Source organism: Bombyx mori, chromosome 6 (assembly GCF_030269925.1).
Source record: "Bombyx mori chromosome 6, ASM3026992v2".
NCBI lineage: Eukaryota > Metazoa > Arthropoda > Insecta > Lepidoptera > Bombycidae > Bombyx > Bombyx mori.
The window spans coordinates 3,838,354-3,862,462 of record NC_085112.1 but is presented as its reverse complement, the minus strand read 5'-3'; the positions used below and the strand labels follow the sequence as shown (position 1 = coordinate 3,862,462).

Sequence of the window (24,109 nt, the reverse complement as noted above, 5' to 3'; positions counted from 1 at the left end):
GCGTCCCGGGCGCCAATAAGCAGGCCGAATGCAGGCAGCATTGGAGGAAGCTGGTGCAAAAACTGGACCAAGGTGGTCACGACCCTCAGCAATGAGGAAACGACAGAGAAAAGAAGTCAATAAAACAAGTTATATGTTCCTGAAAATTTAATGACTTTAATACAAGAATAACTAAATTAAAACAGCAAGATAGAAGAAAAATTATTCATCATTAACATTATCTGATTATGTTCGAAAGCGAAGACCAAAATTAATCAATGACCTAACAAAATATACAACAAAAGTCATTAAATAATTAAGTTCAACCAATCAGTTAGTCTACCGTGGGCACGAGACCGAAGCGATACGATAACTATGTCGGTTCCAACTTCACCACTAAAATGAACAACATTACATACAACTTACAATTTTGAATAATATTGTGATTAAAAGAAAAAAAAAGCTAAATAATTCTTTCCTACTTATATAAGGTGTAATAATATAAAGTGTCGACTACTTATAATATGTATAACTATTCATATGCTTACTTAAAATTTTCACACGAGCAGAGCGGGTCGCTCGCGCGCTCTCCTCACGCCGGTACACAACAATCTCGCTACACGCTATATCACTCACGCCAAATGTTACGATAATAAAGCGACAAGTTCCCAAACCGTAATTACAGCACTAATAATAAGAAGTTGACGTAAAGTTGAACCATCCGGTGTGGTGGGCGGCCGGCGCGGTCGAGTGTTCGCCAACAGTAAACACGAGTCAATAGGGCGCCGGCCCGCGATCCTCACGACCCCGCGACCACGCTATGCTCTCCTCCAAAAACGTAGCGTGTCATAGCTTTTTTTGAAGTTTTTTTTTTTTTACAATATATAGGATTCGTCTCTATAATTAATTACCACTAATATTTACAATGGAGGTGAACGGACAACATTCGCAACTCTACTGATGACCTCGTAAAATAAAATCCCGAACTCGCGGCCGCAACGCGCTTAGTCTGCGGCTTTTATTTAAACAATTTAAAGTAAACTCGCCACTGATTAAATCTAAACGGACGACGGATCGAGTCTGCATTTCAGACTTTTAGAAAGTCGTAGACTGATGACGTCAGGTCACGTGCGCTACACGACCGGGCTCGCGAATGAGAAACACAGACTCGATCGAACATTTATTGAGGAGTGGAGGATGCGGCGGTGCGGCTCGGGACGCGGCTCATATCTTGTGTATCTTCTGGCTGACGACGACGGGGTTGTTGCGGCGGATCTCCTGCGCGCCGAGCTCTCGGTAGTCGAACGAGCACTCGTGCTTGTCGCTGTACCGGTGCACGGCGCAGAACAACCCGCCGCATCGACACTCGAACCCTGCGCCCAAAACAATTACCAGTCATTCAACCACATTACGTCTTTTTGCATTAAAAGTGTACAATTTCCAAAAATATTCGAAATTGAGCTAATATGGGAATCATTTGGTATCACCAGTATTTTTCTCATAAATACTGTCAAAAGAGCGTAGTTTAATTTTAGTTTTTTTTTTTTTAGTTTACCTATATTTTGACATACTATTAACAAAATTAATACTTAATTTTACTTTAAAAAACAGATAATGTAACTGGTAAAAAAAAAAAAAAGTTACAAAGATGATTAATATTAAAAATATTACAATATGTTAAACCTTTAAAACACTCTCCTGCAAAATTAGTAAGTTTTGAGATTATACAGTTTTAATGCGAGAAGACGATTTATGAACGTCAGTCATGATAGCTTGTCCATTCATTTTATTGCTTTTCCTAAACGAGGACTATTTTAAATTAAGTAAAACAGCACAACGCCCTGTATTACTTGGCCTATGACAGATAATATACAGACTAAGCTGTTTGTTTCAATGTTTTATAGGTTTTCATTTCGATAATGTTTTGAGTTTAAAATTCCTCTATATAATTGATTTAAAAATCACCCACCATCCAGAGATCTAAAAAAAGATGATCTTATTATTTTCAAATAAATTACAAAATTATAAACTTCAGCCTCGACTTTGATCTCAAAAAAGAAACAAGTTTTTGTAAAAAAATTAAATCAGAACAACTCCTGACATCAAGATTTAAAATTCGTTGCAATGTTCCTTATATGCCCTATGTAGCGATTTTCGATATTTCAAAAATGATCCAGCACAAACAACAGCTTAAGTTAGAATTTTTTCCATGTTATCGGTAGATAAACACATAAAAGAAAAATATTGTAATGGCTTTTAAGTTGAAAATATATTGTCTAGTCACATGAATATTATAAGATACGCAGATAGGTACAAAACCAACACAGTAGAATTGAAATGAGTGAAATGGATCAATTGCTATCTGCAGCAGCATTATGCACATCTTTGTTCTCCATATTTATAGAGAATATCAAAAACATCTTGTCTTTATTTAGCGTAAAATATTTCATATGCATGAGTCCATTTGTTTATAGACAATGTCTCACAAGCACTATCGGATAAAATTGATTTTACATTGATTCTATTGCATGAATTAATTTCGCACACAATAGCGTAGTGTTATCATCGTAATGGAATTCTAAGGCTTGTATCTTTGTTATAAATAAAATATAATTTCAATACGATTATTCGCTAATATATCTACGCGAGTTCTCGGATAATGAAAATATGACCCAATTCGACTAGATACCAATTAATCTTGAATTATTTTAAATTGGTGCCAGGCGTCATTATCTATGATTAACTATTTAGATCAGTTCAAATAGTTCACGATCGATCAGGCTCATCAAATATTTCATACTATCTATTTACGCAGGGAAATTAGGTTAAACTTTCCAAAATCTAGAAAGGATAGAAGCGTCCGTGGCTCCCTCGTTTAGTCGCTGTATTGAAATTACGCCTATTGCAATCCTCCAAAACCTTAAAATCTAACCAAACCTAACGCATGATTACTTCGCGACAAAAATCGATTTAATCGAAAAAAAAAAACATAATATAAAATGCAATTACCCGTTAGTCCAACCTTCTTGCGGCAAACAGCGCATCTGTTCTTTTTCTTTTTATCCTTTGTGTCCTTGTCATCGGCGTCATTGTCCGACGTGGCGGCGCTGGTGCCGGCCGCGCTCTCCTCTTCTAACTTCTGAAAACAACAACGAAACAGCGTCAGCGACGCGTGCGTGTCGATGAACTCATTCCTCTGACAACAATAATTTCACTTTAGCTATAATTATTATTGTTGGCAGAGTTCGTTCACGTCTTATTTTTATCGAGACGTTCGATTTTGTGCAGAAACGGGAGGAATAAAACGTACCTACTTCATTAGTTTGATAACTTGTTTTGTAAACTAGAAATTTTATATAATGTAGTTTTTATATAAAAAACCTGTAGTTTTTATATAAAAAACCTATATGAACTTTCCATACCTATACCTCGTACAGTGCGTAAACAATTGAGTTCACATTTCAAACGAACAATGTTATCAGTAGGGATAAATGTCTATGGTGAAGTGGGAATTTCCCAGCCATATAATATGGAAATAATGTTACGCGTTAAAAGGCATATTTCAGTAGCGTGATTAAGATAATGCTTAGTTTTTTTCGGCACTGGCACGTACCCTTTTCAAGCTTGTTTTCCTTGTTTGGATTTGGTTTGTAGATTCTTTTATAGTAACGGTTTGCGTATTGGGTCGAACATGTTTTGAAGAGTACTCTTCGGTTTCTTCATCATCTTGAATGCGTAACACGTCTTCTTGGACGGAATCGGTTCGGATTCGTGAAAGTTCCAACTTGTCATCTAATTTAATTTTCTGAGGATCTACTCCTTTGGTTCCATCTACATTGCGGAGCGAAGAGCTGTCATTGATATCTTCAGAGCCACTTTTATTTTCAATTGATGCACTTTCTTCGTTTCTTCGTTCTAGTTTAGAATTTTTACCGTCATCGCTGGATTTACTTTTGCGACGAATTACTTTTTTGAATAGCCTTCTTCCCCTCGATTCTTTTTTGTTAGGGTCATTTTCCATTATAGATATATTATTATTTGGTAATTTACCAGATTTAACATCTTGATCGAAAAAAAAAGTACCTTGAAACGCCTTTATATTTATTTAATGATTTACCTAACGAATGAACAATTGTTACATGTTACCGATCACGACTCGGATGTGTCCCTCATCGCGTGTTCAACAACATCGTCAACTGGTTTGGGGTTTAACAGATAAAACATGTTACATTACATTTTTGTGTTGATTACTACAATATTTTAGTAATATAATTATTTAAAAAACTGAAAAGAAGTCTAAAATGTGTCAAAAAGGTTTGTACTTCAAAACACAATTGTCAAAACGACGCAGTAATTTTGAAATGCAACAAGAAGAATGTACTTTCGAAACCTTTTTTCTTATTCTCTCTATTTATATGTTTTTCCGCCTGATTGATCGAAACTTGAAGTTTGGGCTGTTGATGCCTTTTAGGTTTTTAGCATCTACTGAAGAAATATATTGGGAAACTTCCCTCCTAAAGCAGTAAATTATATTACATATAAATGATTGTATTGAATTCCGCTATTTTTTCAATTTTATATGCTATTTTTGCTTGCTTCTGATTAGAAATAAATGTATACTTTTTTTTAAAATGTTTAGCCCTAAAAGTGTGCGTATTAGGGGTTGAAAATATATATTTGGACTTTATGTATTTGTATATTTGTTCTATATATGCATTCCTATACCAACCATCGGATTGTAATGAAACTGTTGCGATTGATATTTCAGGAAAGGTTAGGGTACTGTCAAAATACTATCAATGTACGCCTAAGTTATCATTTTAAAACAATGGCTACTTTGAATTGAAAATTTCATTAAAAAGGCATGATTTTTAAGTGATAAAAAAGGTACATTGGCAGAAAAGGAACAACGTCCATTGTAAGTAAAAATATATTCGGTAGTAATTAAATTTAGTATTTAGGTCAATAATCGCCACAAATAAATACGTGTAGTGCATTTTCGCCTGTCTCAGTTTTCATAAAATGCAGAGTATTTCTTGAGAGCATACAAAACAGAGTTTCTTACTTCAAGCAATATAACTTAGGCATAATTGTCAAACCAACGTGACTCTTATAGTTGTTTCTGAGTGAATGAAATAGAAAGCTTACTCCAAAACATTACAAGTTTCATATTTACATCATCGCCATCAGTTAGAATCCTTTTTAGTATATCATTGAAGAGGTTTTCTTCCCTTTTCTACTTATTGTTTGCTGTTTATTTTTGTCATTACCTCACTGGTGTTAGAGACGAAATTTTTCGGACGTCACGAGGTATCACAATAAACTGTTACTCTGTCTTCTTTAGACATTTTTTTATTATTTACTTGGTTACACCATAATTTCACATAATGTCATCATTCAGACAATCAAATCATCTTTTTTTCGATCTAAATTCCAAGTTATCACCTGTATCATAATTTCTCTTGTAGTCATCCACATTCGTTATGACTCTCTTGTAACAAAAGATCTGATAAATTTTATTCATTGTGGTTTATTAGTAATGTCGCCATAACAGCGCGTATTGCGAGGAAGTTTTTCATTCTGGAGCCATAACCACACTACAAAATGTTGGCTTGTGTCGTAAACACCGTATAACCAGCAGGAATTTATTTTTATAGTTTTTTTTAATCAATTTCTTAAAACACATTGCTTAATTAATAAGATGTTAATAAATATATTTAGTATAAATGTAAAGAATCAACAGAAACTAAATTTGGCCTTACCTGCAAACCGTTCAACCCCAAAATATGCAATTTATTACTGCAATGTTAATAAGTTTCAATCAAGGTAATGAACTGCCTTTCCGTTTTACTAAAACTCTTCTGTATCTTTGTCTATTTACATTTCAGATTTTATATAATTTAATAAAAACTAAATTACTTCAATAAGTAAATTTTTTTTACAATGCCATTTAAAGTTATTAAAAAAAGTACAATTAATATTTGCATGATAATCGGGATAACTCGATAGGATTGTAATTCAATGGCGCATGACAAAGTAACGGGCTACTTGTTCATATTATTATAAGCAAAGCACAAATTATTCTAATACATAAATAATGGTTCTGATTTATTAGCCCCCGATCTATAATTTTCTCCCGAGTTGTGGGTGCCAAAACACCCAGGCCAGGATTTTTTCACTTCGATGGGAATCGAACCCAAGTCCCGTGGTACAAGTCTTTGGCACTAGCTACTAGAGTATGACAATGATCTTCAATGGAAGGCAAAGAAACTAGTCTGATTGTCTATTAATCAAAAGAAATGGATTGTGGTCTCAGCAATGTTGAGAAATTGCTTTTACTTCTCCAACATTCATCATGTCAAATATTATCATCACTTTCTTTTAATGCCTAACTTTCCCTTTAATATTGAAGATAGAGCTTGTGAAAGCCCGCATGGGTTGGTACTATCAAACTGTTTATGTCTGGTCTGGGATTATTCCCGTGCCTGAAACTTCGACCAGATATCTCAAATTGGACAGTAACAGTGTTGGGTCTCGCGCGCCACCGAGTTCGGTGTGTGTGAGTGCGCGCGCGCGTGTGTGTTTGTGTGTGAGCGCGCGCGTGTTTTTGTGTGTGGGCGCGCGCGCGTTTGTGTGTGTGTGTGTGCGTGTGTGAATACAAGAGAAGTGCGGCCTCACGTCTGCAAGCGGCTGCGGCGAGGCGGGCAGGCTGGGCACGGTGGGCGCGGCGGCCGACAGCGGCGTGGGTGCGGACGCTACGAAGGGAGCAGACACAGCCGACGGCGTCGTCGCGGGAGGCTGTTGTTTCTTCTTTAACGCTTCCTGGAATTAAAGAGATCATTTATATTAATAGCCGAAAATGTTGCAGAATACAAAAACGTTTAAGATGTGAAATAAACAATTTCTTTTAACAATAATATGAACGAATTAACTATTTACACAATATATTTACTATTTATATAATAATAATAATATGTATCTAACAATAATTTGATATAAAATTTCCCTTTTGATATAAAAAGCACATTTTTTTGTAATCACGCCTCATAAAAATAAACTTTTTGGCATATCGAAATCTAAACTATCACCTTAAAACTATCACCTGTTGTCTAGAATGGTCAGACAAAATCTTAATCGTCATCACAGTAAAGCAAAAAGTTTCAAGGACACAAGCTTTTGTGCTGCTTGAATCTAATGAAAAAAAAGAAAATAACATTCTAAGAAACATGAAAAGTAGCTTATGAAGACATTGCACTACAATATTTACCTTAAAGCAAACTGAGCAAAGTCCGTCTGTGGAGGGATTGCCGTAGAAACCGCAGCCCGATCGGCAAAGCGCTTCCATAGGATTTGATTCACGCTCCATTGTTCCACTATAATTTCACTTTAACAACAAGTTTCAAACACTTCACTAATGTCTAACGTCTGATTGCACTAAAAGTACTTTAATATTGCACACGTTTAGTTTTCCAGTACTCCGCGGTGATCACGATGCGCACTAATTTACTTTCAAATGTAGGCCAAGTTACGTCTGGCTTATGTTCGGCACAGCAGTTTTCCTTGTTGGTAGTATACGATCGCTACTTCTGTGTCAGGACCTTTGAAGGACACACTGAAACAAAACGAAAGTTATTCTTTTTACTTTCATAATTTATAAAACATTCGACCTCGCGCTACGGTGACACAATGATTCAGTGAATTGATTGAACAGCAATTTTGTAAAAATCGAAATCAGTATAACTTAGTTCGTAGATTGGATATAATATGCATAACGTCAGGTTTGCGTAACAAGAGAGAGCTAACACAAAGTGGAACGCGACCGCGAAACAAAGCACCAAAGGCGTCGGTAGGCCCGCGCCCCGCCACAAGGTCGTACTCCTCACTGGTGCACTCTGCAGATGGAATTTTATTTTACTAACAAAAAAGTGCATACAGTATAAAGTACTATGATATAATTTGAACACCCTTCATTCATTGGCAATAACTCAAAAGACCATAGAGGTAATTTAATATTAAATAACAAAAAGAAAAATTTAAGACTGGATCCAGGCTAAGAATCTACGAAAATCATATCACGACTTAAAATCAATCGTAAAATTTTAATAAATAAAGAATTAACGTTGACTGGTTGCTTTAAAGAATGATGCGTGGTAACAACTTCACAACTGATTTATTTCATATCTAAAACTAGCTTCGACATCGTGACATCGAAATCTCAATCAGTAGAGCAATCACTAACTAACAGAAATCCCAGAAACCCTTCAAACTAGAACGACGGACTGCTTTCCTGCAGAAATATTAGCAATTTTTTTTTGTGAATCCGATTTCCCGCACTATGTGCCTGCAATTAAAACTAATATGGTGGTACAAAGGTCGTTCACACTAGCACTTGGGGGAGTCATTGACCGGGCAGCACGCAGGGGTGCAAAGCGCCGACCAACGCAAGCGCATATCTCCTTTATTATTTTAATGCACTCTCATCACGCATGTGATACGGTCTGCGTTCTTCGAATATTACAATTAAGAAATCAGAAATCACTCGAACACTTTATGCTCGCATATTGTAAATAATATGAAGACAATAAAAATAGTTGACACATCATTTTAGTTTTAACAAGTCATGTCATGCTTATCTTAAGACTGATTCTGGTATTTTATGGGTTAGATTCCTAATTCGCATAAACCCTCGTATGACGAAAATGTTTGTTTGCTCTTGGCCTAGGTTTTTTATATATTAAAGCGTTATATACACCATTATTTTATAACTAGTACAAAAATTTTAAGGAGATATTAGGGAAGACATTATTATCATATATGTGACGGAAAAATCTCATACTACCTTTAAATAGCAAAGTTATTATCATTTGTTTATTGTAAAAAATCTCACTGAAATCATGGACATATTACTTTACAATCCATTCATTAGTTCATTGAACTTCATTGATGGTATTCCATCCTACTCATTCGCATTCGTACTGTCGCACTTGTGACGTAGATGGCCTTAGACAATAAAATGAAACAAAAGAACATGTGATGTAGTTACCTACTTTATTTAATTTTCTAAATTCTAACCTCTCCTTCATATTCATCCGGGCTTATGACCGGCAAAATTACCTTTTTACAATTAATTAAATACGTATGTGATTAGAAAACAATAAACAAATATTACAATAAAATAAGGTATTCCGTACTAAAAGAAAAGAGAAATTTTGGCATATTTATGAAGTTAGAATCAGGTGCTATTTACAATAATTATTTACATAGGTATTATTTACTAAACTTACAAGTATTTCAATTGTCCTTCGAAATGTCCGCCACTATTGTTAATACACAGACGGGCTCGTTTCATTAAATTGTTTTTAACGAGAAAAGTACGCTTCTCTGTCTTTTCACTTCGTGAATAGCGTCCAATATGCGGTGTTTTAATCATTCGAGCCTAATTCGCTCGCTTCTGTGCACACGTCTCTTAATTTCACTCCACAAAAAGAAGTCCATGCGCGTTAATTCTTGAGATTTCCTGTAGTGATATGGATTTAATCCAGCCTTATTAATAATCTTCCAAGCACAGGACTGGCTGATGTTAAACCGTCGATCAGCGTCATTTGTAGTCCGCCGGGGATCCTCTTCAAAATACGCTAGATTTTGTGACAACGCCGGTCTTCCTCGTTCTTGACGTACGTAGGTGACCGTGCGTGGAATGAACCGTGATCTAGTAAACGCTGGTAAGCATTTACCACGGTTCGCACATTTGGCTGTCGAGCGTTTGGTTGTCTTCCCTGTACATACGTACAGCTGCACTCGCGTTTTCTCCACTCAAAAAGTACGCACGAAGCATAGCTACATACTCCCGTGATGTAAACTGATAAGCCATCGCGTCAGGAAAAAACTGTTAAACAAACAACTGTTGCAACGAAAAAAAAGCATGCGCACACTTCCGATAACAATTTAGCACTGTTTTTTGTCGTTGTTGCGTCGGGGCGCGGCGCGGGCGCAGAGGGACAAGGGGTGGTTGGTGGGCTTCGACTTGAGTTTCCCGGAATTTATCAATGGAGCAGCACCCCGTAGGTACCCAAACCCCGCCGCACGTACCTACTATCGGTCATTGATTGATTTTTTTTATAATTATTTAGCATTTACCAGTTATTACGTATTTTTGTGGACAGTTTTGAGACTTAGTGTTTTTTATTTTTTAACTACACAAATATGATTAGTTAAAGATACTTAGATCCCAGTAAAATTTTTTGTACTAATTAAAAAATAGGGGTGTATATACAATAATATAACTATATACATACCAGAGATTAACTTGCATAATCGGTCTCTAGTTCCCATGTTATCTATACTAATATTATAAAGAGGAAAGATTTGTTTGTTTGTATTGAATAGGCTCTGAAACTACTGAACCGATTTTAAAAATTCTTTCACTGTTTGGAAGCTACACTATTCCCGAGTGACATAGGCGGCTATAATCTTTTTTTTTAATTAGGGATCCTTGCTAAAATTCCAATAATGTAACGCAAGGTGTAAAAAAATACAAAGTAATCTATACTAATATTATAAAGAGGAAAGATTTGTTTGTTTGTTTGTATTGAATAGGCTCCGAAACTACTGAACCGATTTTAAAAATTCTTGCACTATTTGGAAGCTGCACTATTCCCGAGTGACATAGGCTATAATCTTTTTTTTTAATTAGGGATCTTTACTAAATCTCCAATAATGTAACGCAAGGTGTAAAAAAGGTATACAAGAAGATCGCCAGCTGAGCGACCGTGACGGAAACCGTACTGTCGGTCACTAATCAGCTGGCGATCTTCAAGATACTTCAGGAGTTGTATATTTATTATTCTATAGCTCTTCAGTCGCTCGCCAATTCTAGCAACGTGCTCCGACTTCGCCCTGGCAATAACCTTCTTGTAAGGGATATAATTATAGTTTGAGGTCCAATAACCCTTTACTTTTTGCCCTCAATTTAACACAGAATTTGCAATGTGTTAATTTAAGGAGCTGGTACTTGGGAGCTACGGCCCAGAGGAGGTAGCAGTACTCCACATGAGGCCAAACTTGTGCTTTGTAAAGCGCACTGATCAGCTGGTGATCGTCAAGATAATTAAGGAGCTGGATGTTTATGATTCGCTCCATCACCATGGAAAGCAAGGAAGTTATCGCGATAGGTCTGTAACTCTAAGGGATCTGACCGATTTTTGGGGATAAGGTGGACAGAGGCGGCCAGGAAAACGGAACCCTTTTGGTGCTGTACGAAAGGTGATACTGACGCGTTAGCATGGGTGTCAATTCAGGGGTGCATGCTTTTAGAACTATGCGGGAATGGAGTCCGGTCGACTCGTCTTGTGGATTTATTGATTTCCCAAAAGTAACGGCCGTCTGGTGTAGTGGTAAGTGACATGGTCACTACACAAGGGGGTCGCGGGTTCGAATCCCGCCAAGGGAAGATATTTGTATGATAAATATAAATGTCTTTTCCAGGGTTATGGATGTATATTAAATATATGTATGTGTATAATAAAAATCTTACATTTATTTCCGTTATCTGGTACCTGTAACACAAGTTCTTTACGAACTTATCACGGGACCAGTTAATGTGGCGTGATTGTTAGTAAATATTTATTTATTTATTTAATTTTAGACGTAAATAAAGTATAAATTTATATATTGTATTATATATAGTGTAGTATTTATATAATAATATAGTATAGATTTTTTATTACCTATTCGCTGGAAGGTTGAGGGGCTATTCCATCTACACTGTGACTAATAACCTAACGTGTGTGCTAACACTGGCCTTAGCAAGAGCAGTGTTTCGCAGAATCTACCACCGGATTGGAATCGCGAACCACTGAGATCCGGCAAGAAATTCAGCAGGTTTTGCCCAAGGGTTAATTCACAACTCTTCGGCATCGACGATTACAAAAGGCCCTTAAACAACATTATAAAAACGATGGTGCTCGAAAAACTCGTCATTCAAAAACCGAGACTGGCCGATTGCTTTATAACCCGCTGCTTCATCAAGATAAAAGTCGAACAAATGCTGCCCGACAGGAAAATTATAAGCTGCGACCGCCAAACCATAACCAGACCTTGCTCCATTTTTCAGGATTTAGACAACTTTTTAGGAAAATAATCAATTGAAAGCACTCAAAACCGCCTACAAATATGTAATTTATGGATTATAGCTTCAAGATTTTTTTCAGAATACATGGTGGTAAATCTATTACGAGTATTGTGGATATAAAATTCATAGTTAAATTTTAACAGCTTATTCTCAAGTCTAATTATTATTTTGCTACAAACCTGACATAACTAATAAACACATAATTATTATAATTTTTATATTAATAGGCTAAAACAAAAAGTTGTCTTTTTCAGTTTGTCAACCTTTTTTTGTTTGTTTGTTAATAAGCCACGGCTATGGTTTAGTTAGTGTAGTATGTAACAGAAAGTGCAATATTTTGTTTTATTTGCATTAAAATAATAATAAAGAAAAAAAGGCATAACTGTGGGAGAACCCTACTAATAATGTGTATAAAAGTAACAACGTAGTGAATAAAATTAATTAAAAAATTGAGGTCAATGATTATGATCGAATTTCGGTTTTTAGTCAAACACTAGAAGAAATTCTGTTTCTTTTACACACGTGCTTTATTGTTAATAATTTTTGTTTGTCATTTACCACCAGCATCTAATTATAACACCAGTATCTAATGTAGAGCAATAAACAGCGGCTTGGCTGTGCCCTTAGCATTACTGATGTCGTTTAGCAACGGTGACTATTTACCATCAGTTAAGCCGTAAGCTTGAATGACTATGGCCTCAATAAAAATCTAATCTATAAGTCTATATTATACATATTTCGTAAATTATATTACTAACGAGCTATATAAATATGTATAAGCTAAAATGCATCAGTTAACACTGGAAAATAATTTCAAGTCAGGCAATGTTGATACTAAATAAGTGTGCCAAGGCGACTAACAACCTACCTATAGTCGGATTTTTAATTAGACGAAGCTAGCTGACAGTAGCTAATGTCACTTTGTGAAATAATGTTGCTATATTTAAAGTAATAGTGATGCGTTCAGTTCTCGTTCAATCACAAATGAACAATGAGTGTGAAGAGTTAATCATTAATTTCAAACTATAAAAGAGTATTATTTATATTTTACAATAAAATTGTATTAAAGTGCTCCAATATATGTTGCTAATAGTATGTAACTACAATCAGCTTTTTTATTTTCATTACCTACCTATAATTGTTATATTTTATACATCTATAATTTCAACTATATGATGTATTGGAAATATGACAGTCTTACAAGCTTCCTCGCAGTGTTTTTCTTAATTAAAACACTCGGTATTCAGTACAGGTAGATACTATAGGAACATAATATTTCGTCGAAAACTCGTTGGTATGTACAAAGCACGCCTAAAATTCGAACCCCGTACCCGATATCGGCAATTCGGCACACCAACTGTTCACTAGACAATCGAGGCAATTTCATTAATTCAGGAGTTTTTTCAATCGTTCACTTTGTCACAACACTATTAATATTTCATCAAAAACTGACAACACAGTAAACGTCAGTTGACTTCGTCTAATAAAAAATCCGACTATATACAAGAATTGGAAACATGATGTACAATTATAGTGTGTTAAGTGACGAAGGCAACCGGGCAATCGGTAACTTGTTGCCAAATTAACAGTGCCTTTAAAAGCTTGCAAAACAATTATTCCGATGATTAAAACGTACACGTAATACCAAAATTAATTCAGGGATTTTGTTCAATAGCATAAAAACAACAATATAATATCAGAAGTGTTCGCTTCTATATCAATGTTATCAGTTAAGAATACGTGGCGACGACGTCAGACGGCTCGCGAACAAGCCATGCCCTGTTGACCCAGTTGCAGAGTAGTTCGGTACGCAATTCTAGCGTGACCCGCTTCATGCTGCACTGACACTACTTCGGGCTACACAAAAACCGGCCACATGTCTCATCGTTTAATGTTATTTGCACATCAAAAACCCTCAATATTAATTAACGAGCATGAGTAATAAATCGAAAGATACCTCCCACCGAGATTCTATACTCCTGCTTTAAAAATTTACATTTATATACAAATTAATACAGAAATATTTAATTTTCATTACTTTGGATTGTATTACTCATAACTTTTACAAACACATTGAAATTCTAGTTTAAGTAGTATTACGTTTATTTAACTAGTGTACTAAATAAACGGTGTAATAATTAAAAACAACTTTATTTCCTTATGTTCTTCATAAGCCGATATCGTCTTGCATGTATCGAAGAAATTAAACTACAACAACGGAAGACAAAAACGCTGTTATCAAATATTCATAGATTTAGTACTTAGCACGACTATTTTCACTTTAAAAAAAATTTCAATACTGACAAAGAATGTTTCATTATTTCTATGTAAACAGACGAGAAAACAGCCCACCTGATGGTGAGTGATTACCGTCGCTAATGGTTGTAAGCAACATCAAGAGGACAGGAAAGGGCTGTGCTCATATTTAGAGTAATACGTATGTATTGAGTAACGACATTTCAGTGTGAGCTTGAATGTTTATGTAGCGAAGTAAAAGTTCCGTTTATCTCACAAAGCAGAGTACAAAGTACAGTGCTCGATTTGAGTCTGGTAGAGACAAAATACTGGTCAGACGACTCGATCAACGGTAACAGTAACTGTACGAGAAAAGCTCGTGCAGTTTTTTAAAATCCACCGAAATCTTTGTACCTATCTACTTATTATAAACCAAAGATATTATAGTATGGTATTAAAGTCAGTCGTAAGTTAACGTCACTAAAGAAAATGATTAAACATCTGATACTCTATGATGAAAACACAAAACGGGGTCAAAGAATTTATTCCTGGCAAGTTATAAAAACATTTTTTATCGCAATAAAATCTACGCTTGAACAAACGTGTTTGTCTAGGCGGAAACGTCACGTACCAAAAATAGAATAGCCAGGGTTTAGCTTCCTTCCGCGTGGTTTCGCAATGAGGAAACGGCTCTCGAGAGGTTCAATGATCACTCAAATAGAATTAACAGCGAGAACAAAGCATACAAAGCATGTAAGCAATAATGCAGATTTTGATCTTTGAAGGAAGATTTTTCTTGTTCAACAAGTGACGCGATGAAAATTGAAACAAGACGAGATGGCGGACGAAGGCGTCAGCTGATCTTGCACGGACAGCTGTAGTGTCAGTGTGTGCGAAACAAATTCTCAGGCACGAACACGCACATACCTCCTAGTGACTATTGCGCTCCCTTTCGTACGCAGAACACACAATAGAAACACTCTCAGTCGTTCAATTCAAGTTCAAAATAATACTATTTGGAAGCCTAGTAAGAACAGGTGTTCTACGCTAGCATGATAGCATGATTGCATTGAAATGCTGAAATTGAAAGTAAGAAAAAATAAAAAATTTAATGACAAAACTGTATACATATTTATCTAAAATATGATTAATCATGATAAGATGAATCATGACTTTTGCGAAAGTATTATCAAGTAATAAGTAAGCAGTAAAAAATATATTTTTCATACAGCATGGCTTGACTGATATTCAACAGCGAAATTAAAGTGTATTTAAACTTTTAAAAAAAATTTAGGTCCATTGTATTTTATTTCGCTTTAATTAATAGACATTTATAGCATCGATTTTGTACAATTAAACTACATTAAAATCACGGAAATCACAACACAGTTGACGTTCAATATTGTATTTATTTCGAAAACATTTTTTTTAGCAATAATTGATTTCCTGTACTTGGTAATCGTCTTTGTTTTATTTATGAAATATATAAACTCGAATGGAATAAAATTAAATTAACTAATGAACCCTGTGTTAAACCTCGCCTAGATAACTGAATAAATGACATGAAAGTTACACATGGGGCCGTTAACCTTGTCACACCAAGGTCGACGCGGACGGCCTTCAAACAGCCTCGTCTAGTCTAGGTTTTAATAGTCTCGCGAGGACACATCTCGAACTACAAATGCACCTAAGTATTTTACACAGAAAACCACAGTAAAATACAAACCTTTGTGTGGTAACACAAGCCCATGGCCACGTAGTATCTACGCTGTTCTCGAACTAAGAAACAACACTATATCACTGCCACAAATGGAGGAAACAAACGCGCACTAATTCGCACTATTATCTGACTCGATAAGGTACATTAGTCGCAACTAGTGACGAAAACGGCACTCAAATATTTGCTATCGGCCTCGTTTGAATGAGCTCCGACGCGCTCGACGTTTTAGCGAGGACTGACTGAACGATGAGCACTCTCCTCTAGAGCAGCGACGCTCGCGGCTTGCAACTAACTATTCGCGTCATTCCATTCTACTCACGCACTCAACAATACAAACAACACACGGGTCGCTAGATGATAAACATATTCGTGCGTAGTGGTCGCCATCTCGTTACACAAAGCATTTTGTTTTAACCACAAATTACTAAATAATTACTAATTTACCAAAAAATTGTTGCTCCAGATATCGTTGTACATTCAAGAAAAAAATCTAAATCATTTGTTGGTCTGTACCGAATGTACCTAAATAACATACAAATTCAAAGAAATTACGCATGCGTCAGCTATGTTATATGAATCATCATATCACACAAAGTTTTAAGAATTGTTCCCTTCTCGTTTCTACTTAATTCATCTGACTTTGATCAGAAATGTGACTTACGAATGATGTACTACTCAGTGTTGTTCAAGTTAAACATGTTTCTTATTAAATAAATGTATTAACTATCTTTTCGCACGTGTGGATGAACACTTTCTCTTAAGATTTGCCCAGCGTTAGCGATGTGAGCATACGAAGTTGCTTACGGCCTGAGAATCATAGTTCAACCATTTTGTCAAATATATTTACAAGATTATTGTTTGTGCTTACGTGGGTGGACGAGCTCACCGCCCTCCTACTATTAAGTGATTACCGAAAATCATAGATATAAAAAACGTAAATGCAGCCGCCCACCTTGATATATTTTATGAGTTCTAAGTCTCAGGTTTTCAGTCAGTAGAACGGCTGCCCGACCATTTAAACTGAATTCCATTACTAACTGCTTCACAGCAGAAATAGAAATGGTGGTGATACCTATCCGTGCGGGTTCAGAAGACGTTCCACCACTAGTAATTATGCAAATTATATTTGTTATAGGTTTGATTTTGATTACATGATTTTATTCCTTCATTGAGAAAGTCATTTGTGAACATGAAAATGTTAGTCACAACTACTTCAGATATATTCAAACTTTCCTCTCGTTTATTGCTCTTTCTATTAGTGAAAATCCTATCGAAATCAGTTGTCTGTCTAGTTTAGAAGAGGAGCTCTGTCTTCAAAAACGGACAGCGACTTTTTATACTTTGTAGACATTTGGTACATTCATATTGATTTTACATTATAAACAACGAAACATAAAAAGAAAATATACGCGATCAACTTTTTGGGAATTAAAAACAAAAGTGCAATGTACTGGTTATTGAAAGTGAAAATAACAGTAATCATCAATATTCAAGTGTCGACGGGCATCAACCTTTAACTACAATACGTAGCGTCGTGTGGGCGATACGGGAGCTGTATTTGTGCTTAAATAAACGATAATAACTAGTGAGTTAAGGTACAAAGGCCTTTGTATACTTTTCGAAATTGTCGTCAAAACATATGACTGGGATTTTATTGGCGGGAGAACCACTTATTGGGAACAGACTGAAGACAAACAAAGACGTGTTTGTGAGATTGTACGTCGCAAGTCATTTGGGGAGCTGGCGGACGGAGACAAAGCCGCGACGAGGCAAGTCGTCGATCTCCCCCGAATTAGTCCTGGGCCGGGGCGGTGACCTTTGAGACGGCCGCACGCGCCCGCCTCCGCCTCCGCGACACATCTCGCGACTCTCGAAAACTCACTCTACGATATTTACATTCTCAATAAATATGACTTTCTTAGTATTACTTTGTTTACCACACTAAATGCTGATTACAGACCAGAAACTGTGAATTCATAAATAACCACGTGTTTTCGGAAATAAGTGCGCAGTTTCTCGTCACATGTTTTGTGACTGCGCACCTGCGCGCGATTCAATTTACTTGGCAATCGCATGTTTAGTTACTTTCATAGTCTGTTCAATGATCAACTATGAAACCGAGATAAATACTGAACATGTCTATAGACTCTTTATTTCATCATTAAAATTCTTTTTCACTGTTACAAAATCATCCATTATACTGTGTCAGAAGACATACTGCGATGATATGTAATATAGAAACCTTCGACATCCTTTAATAGTTAAAGGATGGAACAAGCCTTATTATTGCTTTAAAAAGTGAAAAAAAAACCAAGGGATGTAGTATAATACATTAAAAATGTAATATGAAAAATGTCGTTGAAGCGACCACCTTATTCGTAAATAACGTATTCGATACTCTTGAGATAAATCTCCAAGTAGCATATAAAAGTGGCTATCTGTTTGTTTCTCCGCTACTTCTTCCATCCAAAAACACGACCGATTTTTATAGGGTTTTCACTAATAGGCCCGCGGCTTGTTTTCACGCGGCCCGCGACGCATGTTTTTAATCAGAAAATAGTTGTGGATATAAATATAATAATAGTTACTTATAGAATAATTTCCATAATAGAATTCTTTGTCAAAATATATATATATATTTTTTTTTTTTTATTGCTTAGATGGGTGGACGAGCTCACAGCCCACCTGGTGTTAAGTGGTTACTGGAGCCCATAGACATCCACAACGTAAACGCGCCACCCACCGTTCTAAGGTCTCAAGTATAGTTACAACGGCTGCCCCACCCTTCAAACCGAAACGCATTACTGCTTCACGACAGAAATAGGCAGGGCGGTGGTACCTACCTGCGCGGACTCACAAGAGGTCCTACCACCAGTAATTACGCAAATTATAATTTTGCGGGTTTGATTTTTATTACACGATGTTATTCCTTCACCGTGGAAGTCAATCGTGAACCTTTGTCGAGTACGTATTTCATTAGAAAAATTGGTACCCGCCTGCGATTCGAGCACCGGTGCATCGCTCAACACGAATACACCGGACGTCTTATCAGTTAGGCCACGACGACTTAACAATTCGATATTTGGTACAATTTATCTTTATTCTTGTAACATTCGATTCCCATGACATCATTTAAAAGTGAAGCTCTCTTTTACTATTATTGGAGGAATTCCCGGAGTGTATTTTGTTTTTGAAAATATATTTTTTTGCAGCCCTCCGGGTTTGAAGGAAATTTTATTAGCCCGCAAAACTAAGTAGCTTAGACAGCCTTGTCCTTTTTTTATTGCTTAGATGGGTGTACGAGCTCACAGCCCACCTGGTGTTAAGTAGTTACTGGACACCATAGACATCTACAACGTAAATGCGCCACCCACCTTTGAGATATAAGTTCTAAGGTCTCAAGTAAAACGGCTGCTCCACCTTTCAAGCCGAAACGCATTACTGCTTCACGGCAGAAATAGTCAGGGTGGTGGTACCTACCCGCGCGGACTCACAAGAGGTCCTACCACCCGTAATTACGCAAATTATAATTTTGCTGTTTTGATTTTTATTACACGACTAGCTGACCCGGCAGACTTCGTAGTGCCTCAATTGATAAATAAATGACCTAAACTTTTGTATAAAATAAACTTAAAACATACAAAAGAAATTCATCTGACGGGGGACACATCTAAGTAATAACAAAATTGTTATTTTTATTTAATTCCGAGCATTTTCATATTTATCTACCTTTTAAACCTTCTCTGGACTTCCACAAATAATTTAAGACCAAAATTAGCCAAATCGGTCCAGCCGCTCTCGAGTTTTAGCGAGACTGACGACAGCAATTCATTTTTATATATTAATACACGATGTTATTCCTTCACCGTGGCGGTCAATCGTGAACATTTGTTGAGTACCTATTCATTACAAAAATTGATATCCGTCTGGGATTCGAACACCGGTGCATCGCTCAACACGAGTGCATCGGACGTCTTATCCTTTAGGCCACGACGACTTCTAAAACTCCTATATAAACAACTAGCGACCCGCCCTCGCCTCACTTCGGAAACTGTAATTTATTATTGATTTCTCCACAATTTAATGGATGTTATTATACATATAAACCTTCCTCTTTAATCACTCTATCTATTAAAAAAAACCGCATCAAAATCCGTTGCGTAGTTTTAAACATTTAAGCATACATAGGGACAGACAGATACAGAGAAAGCGACTTTTTTTTATACTATGCTGTGAATACATTCTCCAGACCAAAATTTTAGTAATTTCTCTTATTTCGAAAATTAAAGAACCCACACAGTCGTGGAACTAAACATTGTAATAAGGATGCATTCATTGTCATAAGTTTTTTAGTCAACAAAATTATTAGTGAATCAAGCTCTACAATCAAACTAAGGTTTAAGTTGTTACACCATTGCTTAAAGTTTCCATTTTATCCATTTTCCTAGAAACCTTTTGACATGTAGTTTTTGTATATTTATTTTATGACATACCTGTTGTTGAAAAAGAGAGTTTCGAACCAAACAAATGTCTTTCCAAGTGCGCAGTCCCTTCAGCTCACAAACAAGCGACACCACGTCTGTGCGGTTGTAGTCAGCATCCACCGGCATCACAATGAATGGTTACAAAACCTGTTACAATACAAAACTATGCTCAATAATGCATCATAGAATAAACAACTACGTATCCTTTGTGAATTTAATTCATAATATAAGAATTGTGATCTTAATTAGGTTTTATAACCTATTTTAATAGATAATTTACAATGGACTTAATTTTATGAATAAGGTACTTTTTCAGTAGAACCTCAAACATGTTTTCGTTTTATAATTCATGAAATTACAGTACATATAATTTGTGATTATGTTCACACAATGACATGTAATTTAACATTAATTTAATTAGTTAAATGAAAAATGCAACTAATTTTTATTCTTAATAGTTAAGACTTGACATTTGTAAAATATTAGCACACTATATAGTATTATTCACTCTGTGTATTAAAAGACTGATTGAATGACTCATTGATGTAATTTATATATGTTTAAAAGATTTTGGTCTAAATCAGACTTTATTTAAATAGATAAATGTCAATAACAGAACAGAAAATGCATAATATTATAGTAAGTAAAGTATAATATAATAATGCATACATAAAGTCAATGTAAATCATGAGGTGTGAGTGGTCATGATCAAATTTTTGAGTACTGAACTAACATTGATAAGGGCCATACAATAAAAACAAACAAATACCATGATCTTATAAAGTAATCAAAAATAAATATGTAGTTAGTTAATTACTGTAATAGTGGGAGCATTATTCCAATATAATTTCTCTATAGCCTACTAGGCTTGTTTTGGGCTTGTCAAGAACTTCTGCTGAATTCTGTACTGGAAAGCTCATCCATACCTACAAAGACACATGCACACACACACACAGAGAGACAGAGAGATAGACAAATATGAATGATTAGACTTATTTTCTCATTATATACTCACTGGAAACTATATTACTCACTGGAAAATAACATGAAACATGTTCCAAAATGCAACACACCAAAAAATTCAAATAATTACCCAAATTTCGTAATTATTTGTATTTGGATTCATGGCGATATGGATAGCACTGGCCATGTTGTTGTCAAATTTAAGATTCTAAACTAATTTACGATTCTGGAAACTCTCAATCACCTTACATCCATACTTCATTGTAAATAAGGTTATTTAAGGTTTCAGGTTAACTATTTTAGTAACAATTTGTGGTGACTACTAACACTATATATATTTGTTTGGTATCTCTATGCAACTAACTAAGCAACAGATAACTAATAGTTAGGTGAATAAACTTGAAAAGTGCTTAAGAGTTTAATACTTATAACCAGCCAGAAAACTGAAGAAAACTTTTTTCAATAAAAAGGTCAAAAATTTCTTGAAACAGAATTTTGTTGGACTCTAAGTCTCATCTCTCTAACACTTTACATTCAATAAATAATTATTTAAAACACAGTCATATCATGTATCATGTCTACATTATGTCATAGAAAAAATTGTTAGTTTTTTATGTATGTGTATACAAAGTCTATGAACATTAGAACTTCAAAAACTTGAAAAAAAAGTTGAACAGGAAGAAAATTTTCATTTTTAAATGTTTCATCATAAGTTTATAACCATTGCATTCTCCTTATCTAATTTATCATGACAAAACTACCACAAACGATAACACACTTACCATTATCTGTAAAACAAAATTAATGTATTGTTATTGTGAGTGCTTATTGTTCCACATCATTCTTAAATTTTCTTAATGATTATTTGTTCTGAAAGTAATGAAATAATCTATAATTATTTATTAAATTAGCAAAAGTTAGTTTTCAATAAAGTTATAAATTTTAAGATTATAATAAGCACTATTCATTTTTATTAAAAAACTACAATTGTATAAGCCTTTTTTGAAAAACACATGGCATAAAATTACTGTCTTGTTTTAAATCTATTGAACCTTTAAATTTTATTGTATTCCAAAATACATTTTAGTACGTTTAATATATCAGTCCCATGACTTAACTACTTATAACAACTCCACACTAGAATACAATTAAACACAAAGCCATTAGAATAACATCAACAAAATACCTACTGTGTTGACATAAACCAAAAGTGAACTAATTAGGTATTGTTTCACTTTATTGGTTTATATTCTAAAAGCACTATTAACAATTATAGATATCAGCAGAAACCCTAAGGAATACGTGTGCATTTTAGCTGATAAGTAGTTTTTGTAACAAAGAGGAAGTTGATATTAGAAACTAATGACTTTGTTATTGGTAGGGCATTAGATAACGTTACTGAGACGCCATTTCCTATAGGTAAAAATGATGTACAAGAACTTCTTTAGAAAATAGTAAAAAAGAACGCCGTTGTAGGTAGAGTGCCATGCAAAAAATACGTGTGGCAATTGATAAAGTCAACGACTTTACGATGACAAATTTAGTTGAAAATTTTACGTTAGGTACTACATGTTATGTACATTTGAAACAGAGTTAAACGTAATGAAAGCCATGAAATACATCAAAAATTTTGTAATTGGCATTCACGAAGAAAATGGCGTCATATCACTAGTCACGGAACAAGGTACAGTTTCGTCACATTAGGAACTCACATTTCACGAACACCTTACAACTGTGCAACAAATTGACATATGCGTTCAGAATATTTATAAAATCGTAAATTTACTCACTTTGAATAAAAATTCGAAAGAAAATCATCCAAAAACTTATACAATTGATGACAAGGCACTACACTCACCGTTTGCAAAACCAGACTAATGTCACGTGATCATTTTGTACTGTCAAGAATTTGGTGAATCTCCTATTTGGTAGAAAATTTTATAGTACAGATTATTGCCGTGGTCAAGGACGCGTTTAGATTTAACGCGTTGAAAATTAGAAGAACTGAAAACACGGCAGATAGACAGCTATTTTCGTGATATCAACGACTGCTACCTAGCAATCCAGATGAGTTCTGTTTTATTTGAGACTACTAAGTCATTGAGTGACAGGTTGGTGAGGTTTTAATTTAAGCAGCTCCGACATGCCATGTGCACCAGCCCCAACACATTGGTGAAAGTAAGGGGATTGAGTGTTGATACTATTTCTGTAATTAAAAAATACATATACAACACTAGATGAGAGGTAGGGAGTGGCATGGCTGTATCTCTTGCATTACTAAAGTTAATGAGTGATGGTAACCACTCAGCACATCAGGTGTACTGCCCGTTTGTTTATAGAGGTAATAAAAAAATCTAAAGATTTTTTTTTCCTGCGTGGAGTTTTAATTTGTTGTCGAACTGGAAAGAAATTACACGTTCAGCTCCCCGAATATTTTTCCCTTATACCTTTTTCATATGTGTGTTTTTATGTATTACGTAGGTGTTGTACTGGAGAAGTAATTTCTATTGTTAATCTAATACATAAAACATTTTTCATTTTTTGCTGTCAAATTTTGTGGGAAAATATAAAAAAGGGGAAAATCAACGAAACCATCTG

At 35.2% G+C, this 24,109-nt stretch overlaps 1 protein-coding gene across 7 annotated transcripts; it reads right to left on the bottom strand.

The window, feature by feature from the left end:
- Nucleotides 1-129: 129 nt before the first annotated feature.
- Nucleotides 130-23,414, bottom strand: LOC101736630 (AN1-type zinc finger protein 6). Of its 7 annotated transcripts, none has more exons than XM_004930487.5 (7): nt 23,302-23,414; nt 22,294-22,381; nt 20,558-20,695; nt 7,247-7,591; nt 6,658-6,801; nt 2,989-3,118; nt 130-1,352 (listed from the first exon to the last, which is right to left on the bottom strand). In XM_004930487.5, the coding sequence occupies exons 4-7, from the start codon at nt 7,343-7,345 to the stop codon at nt 1,204-1,206; spliced, it is 522 nt and encodes a 173-aa protein (XP_004930544.1). In that variant the 5' UTR covers nt 7,346-7,591; nt 20,558-20,695; nt 22,294-22,381; nt 23,302-23,414; the 3' UTR covers nt 130-1,203. The 7 variants fall into 7 exon arrangements, with proteins under 7 accessions (XP_004930544.1, XP_012549659.1, XP_062524952.1 ...); XM_012694205.2 differs by having other exon boundaries at nt 23,224-23,393; XM_062668968.1 differs by having other exon boundaries at nt 22,702-23,387.
- Between the last annotated feature and the right edge of the window lie 695 nt (nt 23,415-24,109).

What these genes read in the sequence shown, in the direction of transcription:
- LOC101736630 (XM_004930485.5), bottom strand. Translation starts at nt 4,000, where the DNA reads ATGGAAAATGACCCTAACAAAAAAGAATCGAGGGGAAGAAGGCTATTC. An exon ending in GGAAAACAAGCTTGAAAAGG is followed by an intron (nt 3,119 to 3,592) that starts GTACGTGCCAGT and finishes TGTTGTTTTCAG; the next exon opens with AAGTTAGAAGAGGAGAGCGC. An exon ending in CAAGAAGGTTGGACTAACGG is followed by an intron (nt 1,353 to 2,988) that starts GTAATTGCATTT and finishes TTTTGGGCGCAG; the next exon opens with GGTTCGAGTGTCGATGCGGC.